At 63.0% G+C, this 10318-nt stretch overlaps 1 protein-coding gene across 1 annotated transcript; it reads left to right on the top strand.

Annotated features, from left to right (window-relative positions):
- The first annotated feature begins 5567 nt into the window (after positions 1–5567).
- On the top strand, positions 5568–10318 carry B3GNT8 (UDP-GlcNAc:betaGal beta-1,3-N-acetylglucosaminyltransferase 8). The gene is made up of 3 exons (XM_077840746.1): positions 5568–5725; positions 6073–6198; positions 8860–10318. The coding sequence occupies exons 1-3, from the start codon at positions 5568–5570 to the stop codon at positions 10010–10012; spliced, it is 1437 nt and encodes a 478-aa protein (XP_077696872.1). The 3' UTR covers positions 10013–10318.

Here is a 10318-nt window from a genome sequence, read left to right as displayed (position 1 = left end):
TCAGAGTAGAGTTCAGAACCCAGGAGTCCTGGCTCCCAGCCCCCCCCAGCTCTAACCACTAACCCCACTCCCCTCCCAGAGCTGGGGATGGAACCCAGGAGTCCTGGCCCCTCACCCCTTCCCCCCTGCTCTAACCACTAGACCCCATTTCCCCCTCCCCCAAGCCAGGAATAGAACCCAGGAGTTCTGCTGCCCCAGCCCCCCTGCCCTAACCAGCAAAGCCAGAAATGGACCTCGCTGGCTCCGGCAGAGTGGAAATGCTGATGGGCTGTTTATTTTTAGCAGCAGGTTCATGGTTCAAACCCCGTTATCAGCTCTGCGTGCCTGCCTGGCCGTGACCCAGGCCGGGAGCGAACGCTGCCCCCCGGGTGCCCCAGCCAGAGGCCTCATAGCTCCCTGCCGGCTCCCGATTCCCAGGGCATTGGGGGATTTTGGTTGCTCCATTTCGGGTGTCGGTGGGGGAGGTGAAAGCCCAGGCTGCCCCCGGCCAGCGAGCTCTCGTTTTCTTGGCAGGAGGTCGGGGCGAGGCAGGTGATTTTGGGACTGATCCTGCCTCAGTTTGGCTGCTGGGGGCAGGACGGGGAAGCTTGGGCTTCTCTGCATTAGCAAGAAGGGGCGTTTTTCCTGCGGGGTGTCGGCTGTGTTGCAGTGACCAGGCCGGGAGGCCCCGGGGTAGCCGGTCTCGCCTCGCCGCTACGGGGGGAAATGGGCCGCCAGGTTGTCCCCCCCGGACCGTAGAACCAGTTGGACCCGCTGTGTCACGCGGGTCGCTGCATTCCCCCAGGGGCCCCTCCAGCAGGACGTGTGTGTGGCTGAGGCGTGTCTCTCTTCTCCGCCGTGTTGGTCCCAAGGCTCTGGATTTGAAGCCCTCAAGGGATGGAGAAAGGCTGGCTCAGACCCATGGTCCTGCTGGCTCGGGGTCCTGTCTCTGACCGTGGCCGGCGCTGGCTGCTTCAGAGGGAATGAACAGAACAGGACAATTATTGCGTGAGCCATCCCCTGCCGTCCAGTCCCAGCTTGGGGCAGTCAGAGGTTTAGGGACACCCAGAGCATGGGGTTGCGTCCCTGACCATCTTGGCTAATAGCCATTCATGGACCTGTCCTCCAGGGGCTGAACTCATTCCGTTTTGAACCCAGTTCTCCTTTACAACATCCCCTGGCAAGGAGTTCCGCAGGTTGTCTGTGCGTCGGGTGAAGTCCTTCCGTTTGCTTTCATCCTGCCACCTGTTCGTTTCCCCGGGTGACCCCTGGTGGGGGTGTTAGGCGAAGGGGTAAGTAACACGTCCCTACTCGCTTTCTCTGCGCCCTCTGTGATTTCTCAGCCCTTTCCCCCACCCCCCCTCAAGGCTACTTAACACACTTCGGTGGCACGGCTGCCATGTAGCCGCTCGCTGCGGCAGGAGCCGGGCTCTCCCAGCCCTGGCGTTAAGCCGTCTGCCTGGCTGCACAAGGTCTCTCGGGGTGCGAGCGACGGGCCTGGCTCGGCTGGGCTGCTGTTTGCCCGTCCCCCTGATTCTCCCCGCGGTGGGAACCTCGCGCCGGCTGACACGGGGGGGGATTGAGACACCAGCTTTTGCACCACAAGCTGCGCAAGCCAGAAACCGTCTTGAGCGTTGTAAACGCCTGGATCCCCCCGATGGCTGGGGGGTCCCTGTGGGCAGCTGGGCCGGCTCAAGAAGTCCCTGTACGTGACGTAACCGTCCCCCTCTTCCCCTTTCTCACAGCCGCTGCGTCTGCCTCTTTTCCTCCACTGCCGCCCCGTGAGAAACAAAGGTCGTTGTGCGGCTGTCGTCAGGCCTCCGCCACGATCTGGCTTCCCAGGATCCCCCAGACCTGCTCCTTGGGGGCGGGTCGGTCCCTCCGGCTGCCTTGGGGGTGCCGATTGCACGTGGCCGTGGGGTGCTGGGCAGCGCTGGCGGGGGCAGGAGGTGCTTTGTAGCGTGGGCCGAGGGTGACCAGACAGCGAATGTGACAAATCAGGACGGGGGTGGGGGGTAATAGGAGCCTATATAAGAAAAAGACCCAAAAACTGTCCCTATAAAATCAGGGCAGCTGGTCACCCTACATGGGGGGCTCAGCGGCATCCGATTGGATCAACTCCACTGTTGCTCCGAGCCCCGGATGTGCACAGGCCGGGGGCTGGTTTCCCCCATTCTGCGCCCCCCCCCCCCCCCCGCCTTTCATCCCAGCAAGGTCGTGCCCGGGCTCTGTCATCCTCTGCTCGAGTCCTGGGCAAGTCCTCCCCTCGCTCCCTGCCTCAGTTTCCCCACAGGGCAATGATCCTCCTGTGCTACGAGCTCCCAGCTGGGCCAAACGCCAGGGCCGGCTCTGTCCTGCTGCTCCCCTTTGGTAGGACGGGTGGCAGGGCCCCAGGCTGGGTTTTGACCCCGAGAAGGGAGCAGGGCTGGAGGCAGGAAACCGTCAGGAACTTGGCCGTTGCTTCGACACGGGAGGGCCCTGCCACCACGCGGATGGAGGCTGGGGAAGAACCCGCAGGCGCCAGGGGAAGGAGCCGGGAGCTGCCCCGCCCCGGGGGAGAGTCTCCCAGCTCCCTGGGTGGCCAAACCTGAATCTCTCCCCACCCCCACGCGGTGCGAACGCTCCCTGCCCGGCGCTGGGGAAACATGTCCAGACAAAGGGGTGGCAGGTGATGGCCACGGACCTGCCCGGGCGGGGCGGGCTGAGAGCCGTAGAACCAAACAGCAAACCCTGGATGTGATGAAAACCAGGCCGGGGGTGGGGGTCAGCCCCCCGTACTCCCAGCTAGGGTGACCAGACAGCAAGTGTGAAAAATCAGGATGGGGGTGGAAGGTAATAGGAGTCTATATAAGACAAAGCCCCAAATATCGGGCCTGTCCCTATAAAATCGGGACATCTGGTCACCAGAGTCCCAGCCCCCCCTGGGCTGGGTTTTCGGACGCTCTGCGGAGCCGGCTGGGGACGGGGCGTTTCCTGCAGAGCCAGGAGCCGATTCAGCTTTATGAATATTTGATGGCAGATGAAATCGTGCCAGGAGCTTGGCTGAAAGGCCCCACCCTTCCCACTGCCTTGTGCGTGGGCAGGGCCGCCCGGGTATTTCAGGACTGGTGCTTTGCTTTGCCTTTTCCTTCCCACCGGCGGAGGGGGGCCAGGGGGTGGTTTGTACGCTCCGGGTTTAGGACGTGACTCAGAGGCGGGTGAGCGTCGTGCAGAACCAGCAAGAGGAGCCGAATCGCCTGGAGGTGAGAGCGGGGTGGGGAGCGGGGGCTGAAGCAATCTGCCAAGGGGCGGGGGGTGGCCCAGGACGCTGGCTTGGAGCTCCTCGGGGCGGAGCCCCCCGGCCCCTGGTGGGCGATTGCAGGGTGGGACGAGGTCGGACCGGCCGGGAGTTCAGACACATCTTCCTGGGAAGCCAGGATGGATATTTCGGGCCGGATCCTGGGCCGGGGCTGCCTGGCTGGGAAGGAGAGAGACGCCATCAATAAATCCAGAGGGAAACTGAGGCCAGGCCTTGGCCCCTGTCCCTGGGCTCCCGGCGGCCTTTGGGGTGGGCAGAAATAAACCCCTCCCCCCCCCGGTCTGGCACTGGTATGGTGCCGGGGATGTGTCCTGTCCTGTCCTGGGCTCGGGAGAGTGGGCTGGTGGCTGGTTGTGCTTTGAGAGACAGGGGGAGGAGCTACCCCCCCCCACCGGCTGCACCCCAAAGCTTTCCTTTGAATTCCCCCCACCCTGGAGCTGAGCAGGCCGGCTTGGGTTAGCCCTGCTCCCGGGGGGCGCTGAGACCTGGACCCCTGACACCCCCAGGGCTGCTCTCCCAGTGCCCCTCACTCCTGACCGGCAGCCCAGGGGTGCTATTTGGGGGGGCGGGTGGGTTCCTCCCCCCAGTTTCAGACAGCAGCTCAGCTGCTGCATGTCCTAGCCCCAGCCCCCCCCACAGAGCTCTCACCTGCCCTGGGTGTGGCCTGGTCCCAGGCCTGCCCCGGGGCAGGGAGCCAGGAGGATTGAGAGAAGGAAGGCTGGGGACTAAATTCAGGTTCTGGAAGCCTGTAAAACAGGAGTCCCTGGCGGCGGGGGTCGTGGACGGGAGAGAAGAAGTCCAGCCAAGTCCCCTGAGCCAAGGTTACGTTTGGAAAAGGGGGGATTGGGGGGCGCCGGTGAAAAGAAGGGGCCGAACCCCAGGGCAGGGCGAGCCGGGTGTCGGGCGGTTCCCACCCTACCTGTGGTCCTGACGTGGCCTGAGCTCCTCACGAGGTCTGACCCGTTTCCCCGCCCGGCCCCTCGGGGAGGTCGGACGGGTTGTCGGGCCCATGGTACAGGTGGGGCACTGGGGCACACAGTACAGGTCAGATTTTTCTAAGGTGAGAGTTTCAAAAGCTCCCGGGTTAGCTGCTTTGTAACCCCCGCGAGCCGGCCAGCTCATCTTTGGGCGCTTGCAAACCTTGCAGCCTCTGTCCCTGTCGGCGGGCCGGAGGTCAGAGGGGAAGGCCGGGGCGGGGGGAGAACCCGGCTCCCTCTGGGCCAGCAGACCAGCTGCGCGCTCTGCCGCAGGCTGCAAAAACCAGAGGCCTCTGATGGGAGCGGCAAAGCCCGGGCGGCCAGTTCTCTGAGCCTCCAGCGAACGGTCCCAGGCCCGTGGGGAGGAGGGTTGGTCAACAGCCTGAAAAGCAGCCCGGAGGTTAGGGAGACTCGGCCGAGAGGAGATCACTTAACCCCCCCCGCAGGGTGGCAGGTTCTGCCCCGGGCTGGGATGCTAGCACAAATTCAGATTTTACCGGAAAACCGTTTGGTTTGATCCTTTTCTGCTCCGAGTGTGAGACAAAGGAGGAGGGAGAAAGTGGCGTGTTGAGCATCCAAGGGGTTGATGGGTTCTTAGGGGTCAGCTGTAACCAGGCCAACTCCGGGACAAAGCCCAGAACCTGCCTCCCCAGCGCCCACGACCCTGTGGTGTTGTGTCCTCTGCCTGCCAGGCGCTGGGAGTGGGTGAGCGGGGACGGGTCACTTGGTGATTCCCTGTCCTGTTCGTCCCCTCGGGGGCACCTGGCCCTGCCCGCTGTCAGCAGACAGGACGCTGGGCGGGACGCACTGTTGCTCTGACCCAGGCTGGCCGCTCTCATTCCCTGGCACCATCTGTGTGCTCAGCACCGGTCAGCACATGCCAGAAAAGAGAGCCCAGAGCCAATGCCTATAAAACGTGTAGCCCCCTGCACTCCCGACCCGATTCTCTCTGCCCTGGCAGGTCCCACCAGCTTGGCTTGACCGTGCTCCACCGGGGAACAAGCTGATCCCAAAGCCACCCGGATTTGTGACGTGGGCGATGATGTGGCCCTGGCTCGCTGGGGATGAGGCCAAGGGACCCCCAGCCCCCCAGGGGCTGTGACGCTGACCGGGAGCTCCCAGACAGGCCGCTGCGGCCGGCTGCCGATCTCGGATCGTCTCTTCGCAGAGACCAGACTCAGGCCGTCGCTAGCCCAGCGAGGGGAATGGCTGCTCCAGGCGTGGGGGAAAGCCTGTGTTGAGTCATGCAAGGTACCGTGGAGCCAACGAATTGTCCCGGTTCAGGGCCATTGCACCTGCATCTCCTCTCCGCGATGGCTCCCACCCGCAGGCTGCCGGTCCTGGCTGGGGTGGAGACCCGTCTCTGTCTGTCCCGGGCTGCCCGGCCCCTTCCTGTGCCATTATTCCCGGCTCCCCCAGAGGCACTGGTGACCACCCGGTTCCTCCTAAGCAAGCGTATTTTATCCGTAAGGTAAAAACACGAGAGAGAAAACCAAACAGAGACCCCCCGGCCCCCGCCCCCACCAAGGCTCTGGTCAGTGTCCTTCCTAAGGCCTGCCCCCTGTCCAGTCGTTTGCTGGATCAGAACAAAGCCCAGAGCCTGGTTCACACCCACCCACCCCCGGTCCCTGGAGACTCCAGTGGGAATCAGAGCTGCCAGTCGCTCCGGGGGGGGTCCGTAGGGCTGATAGCAGGAGGAATCCCTCTGCCCTCCCCCCCCATCTCAGCCTAGCCCAGCCACCGCTGCATTGCAATGCGCCAGCCCTCCAGGGGTTACGCATCATCCAGGAAGCTCTGGGGTGGTTCTGTCGGTCCCAGGAGTAGCCGGAAGAAACGCTCGCACGAGGCAAATCGCTCACCAGAGCCGGGGAAACGAGCCAGGGTAGAGGGCGCAGGAGGAGAGGGGCCGGGGCCCGCCTTGACGAAGCTGCTAATTGCCCCGAGGTGCCCGCCGTGGGGAAAGCAAAGGGGTGGGCAATGTGGCGCAAACCTCCCCTCCCGGCGGAGACGCAGGTGCTGGGCCAGGGGCCTGCAGGCTGGCAGCCGGCCGGCGCTCTGGTCACACAGGGACGGCACGGCCGGGGCTGCTGACTCAGGGGCTCGCCAGGGCCGTGCAGCTGGAGTCCAGGCTCTGGGACCCCCCCCAGCCGGAGTCAGTGGCACCGGTTGTGTAGACAGACCCCCCCCGCAGGCCTGCGCGCGCTCCCCCCGAGAAGCCCTGCTGTCGGCTCCCAGGCAGGCTGGGGGCTGGCTGCCCGGCCCGCTGAGAAGGCAGGAAAAGCCCAGAGAGGAGAAGGGGAGCAGGGCTCCGGCCGGGGAAGCTCGCGGCTCCATGGGAAGGGTGGGGGGCTGATGGCCACTCACTCGAACTGCTGCCCGGGGACTTGCTCCTGTCCTCTAAGCAGGATCTGGAGGGTGCTGGAAGCCGCCCGTGGGCGCTGCCCGTGGGTTGCTGAGTGCGCCGGGCACGGCCAGGTGGCAGCATCTGCCCATGGGGCCAGCACATTAGGTCTGTGGTAATAACAACCTGTGGCTAACTAATCACTGGTAACTAGTTTGCTGATAACCAATTAATCTGAAGTCAATGGGTGACAATGTTCCCGGTGATGCTCTGGCACTAAACCGTGGTCGAGTCAGCGGCAAGTGGCCCGGCTCAGCCCCGGGTGCCACCAGGTGCCTGTCCCCACAGGGCTGGGCCACCCTGCAGCTGCTCTGACCTTCCCGGCGGTCTGGGCCGGTTACACTCTTAGGCCCCTGATCGTGTGTCATTCGGGCCTGGGGCTTGTTCCTCTGTGGTGCCCACGTCGGCTATTCCTGGGGTCCCGCTTCCCCGGCAGCTTTGCATGGGCTCAGCCCCGGGTTTGTCAGTTCGCTCTCGGCCTGGGTGTATTTGTCATTCTTGCGGGTGCTCTGTGGCTAAGAGCGCTTGGCCTCTCCGCCACCAGCCGTGCAGGTGAGCTGGGGTGACGCTCGGTGAAAGCCCCCCTCAGGAACCTTAGTGGGGTGGGAGTCTTGCCCTCAGCCCAGCCTGGAACCCTTCCCTGGGCTCTCGCCGGGGTGAGCAATCCCGGCTCGTCTCCAGCACTGCTCAGCAGCATTGGTCCCATTGTACAGATGGGAAAACTGAGGCCCTTAATATACCATAAGAACATAAGACTGGCCCTGCTGGATCAGACCAAAGGTCCGTCTAGCCCAGTGTCCTGTCCTCTGACAGTGGCCAGTGCCAGGTGCCCCAGAGGGAATGAACAGAACAGGGAATCATCCAGTGATCCATCCCGTGTTGTCCATTCCCAGCTTCTGGCAAACAGAGGCTACGGACACCATCCCTGCCCATAGTCTTGGCCTTCACAACATCCTCTGGCAAGGAGTTCCACAGGTTGACTGTGCAGTGTGTGAAGAAATACTTCCTTTGGTTTGTTTTAAACCTGCTGCCTATTAATTTCACTGAGTGTCCCCTAGTTCTTGTGTTATGAGGACGAGTAAACAAAACATCCTTATCTACTTTCTCCCCACCCATCATGATTTTATAGACCTTGAGCATATCCCCCCCCCCGGAGTCGTCTCTTTTCCAGGCTGACAAGTCCCCGTCTTCTTAATTTCTCCTTAGTCAGCAGCTGTTAAAGACCTCCAGTCATTCTTGTTGCCCTTTTCTGAACCTTTTCCAATTCCAATTGATCTTTTTTGAGATGGGGCGACCACATCCACACGCAGGATTCAAGCTGTGGGTGTCCCATGGATTGATACAGAGGCAACGTGATATTTTCTGTTCCATTATCTGTCCCTTTCTTCGACTATTCCCAGCATCCTGTTGGCTTTTTTGGCTGCCGCTGCCCGTGGAGTGGATGTTTTCAGAGAACTCTCCGCAGTGACTCCAAGATCTCTCTGGAGTGGTAACAGCTAATTCAGACCCCATCATTGTATATGTACAGTTGGGATTATGCTTTCCAATGTGCATTACTTTGCACTTATCAACGCTGAATTTCATCTGCCATGTTGTTGCCCAGTCCCCCAGTTCTGAGAGCTCCTTTTGTAGCTCTTCACAGCCTGCCTGGGACTTAACTAGCTTAAGTAATTTAGTATCGTCTGCAAATTTTGCCACCTCACTGTTACCCCTTTTTCGTTTATAAATAAGTTGCGTAGGGCTGGTCCCAGTATGGACCCCTGGGGGACACCGCTATTTACCTCTCTCCGTTCTGAAAACTGACCCTTTCTTTCTTTAACCAGTTACCGATCCATGAGAGCACCTTCCCTCTTATCCCATGGCAGCTCACTTTGCCTAAGAGCCTTTGGTGAGGGACCTTGTCAAAGGCTTTCTGGAAATCTAAGTACATTATCTCCACTAGATCCCCTTGGTCCACATGCTTGTTGATCCCCCAAAGAATTCTAGTAGATGGGTGAGGCATGATTTCCCTTTACTAAAACCATGTTGACTCTTCCTCAACCAATTATGTTCACCTCTGTGTCTGACAATATGGTCCGTTATTATAAAGAACAATCCATTAACCACCCCCCTCTGTGTCGCAGGCTCCGTGATGGCAGAGGACCATGAAGGGGACCAAGCTGCTGACGGCGACCTTGGCCCTGCTGACGCTGCTGGCCCTGAAGGCCTATATGGACTGGAGCTTGGAGCAGCCCGAGCACCTGCCTGCCCCTGAGCCCGCCTGGCACCCCAGCCCCCTCCCGCTCACCCAGCCGCTGGGGGACGACCCGGCGGGGCTGCTGCTCCGTCTCAACGCCTCTCTCCAGCGGCTCCGCCGCAGCGTCCCCGAGGCGGACGCCTACTGGAACCGCCAGCTGCGTGGGCTCTTCCGGGCGCTGGAGGGGGGGGCCGGCCAACGGCACGTGGGGCTGCGGGGACGGGCCGGCCGCGGCGGCCGCCATCAGGGACTTCGCCTCGTACCCGGACCAGCACCGGCGCTTCGTGCTGCATGCCGGGTGCCGCAGCTTCCCGCTGCTGGTGAACCAGCCCCACAAGTGCGCCGGCAACGGGACCTTCCTGCTGCTGGCCATCAAGTCGGTGCCGGGCAACTTCGCCGCCCGCCAGGCCGTGCGGGAGACCTGGGGCCGGGAGGGGGCGCACGGGGGGCAGCCGGTGCGCACCATCTTCCTGATGGGCGCGGCCCACGGCCCGCACCAGCCCGACCTGCGGCGCCTCATCGCCGCCGAGAGCCAGGCCTACGGCGACGTCCTGGTGTGGGACTTCGAGGACACGTTCTTCAACCTGACCCTCAAGGACTTCCTCTTCCTGGGCTGGGCGTTGGCGCACTGCCCCGACGCCCGCTTCGTGCTCAAGGGCGACGACGACGTTTTCATCAACACGCCGCGGGTGCTGGCCTACCTGGGGGCGCTGGACACCCGCCGGGCCCGGACGCTCTACACCGGGCAGGTCATGGCCAACGCCTCCCCCTTCCGCCAGGCCTCCAGCAAGTACTACATCCCCGAGTCCTTCTACGCGGGGCCGTACCCGGCCTACGCCGGCGGGGGCGGCTACATCTTCTCGGGCCGCCTGGCCCCGGCCCTCTTCCTGCTGGCTCAGCACGTGGCCTTCTACCCCATCGACGACGTCTACACCGGGCTCTGCTTCCAGGCGCTGGGGGTGCGGGCCGAGGCCCACCCCGAATTCCAGACCTTCGACATCGCCGAGAAAGACCGGGCCGACCCCTGCGCGCACCGGCAGCTGCTCCTGGTGCATCGGCGCAGCCCGCCGCAGACCATGCAGCTGTGGCTGCAGCTTCGCGACCCCCAGCTCAAATGCTGATGGGGGGCTGAGCGCTGGCTGCAGGGGCCCCAGCCTCGGGCGGAGCGGGCCCTGGGGCGGCAGGGGCTCCGGCGGGGCTGGAGGGGGGCTGCCCGTGCTGGGGGCCAGGACAAGAGAACGGGCCAAGCGGAAACGTGGGTCCCGGCTCTCTGCCGCCAGACCGGCAAATTCCCCTCCCGCTGCCTTTAACTGGCCCCCCAGCTGTGAGCTGGGCCATGGACCTGGGCGCGCCTGGGGGCGGGGGGCACTGCTCTGGGCAGCGGGCTGTCGTTCCCGGATGGGCCATTAAACAGTGTCTGGCAGGAC

The sequence above is a fragment of the Eretmochelys imbricata genome, chromosome 23, assembly GCF_965152235.1.
Source record: "Eretmochelys imbricata isolate rEreImb1 chromosome 23, rEreImb1.hap1, whole genome shotgun sequence".
Classification (NCBI taxonomy): Eukaryota; Metazoa; Chordata; order Testudines; family Cheloniidae; genus Eretmochelys; species Eretmochelys imbricata.
This window is presented reverse-complemented; position numbering and strand designations above follow the sequence as displayed.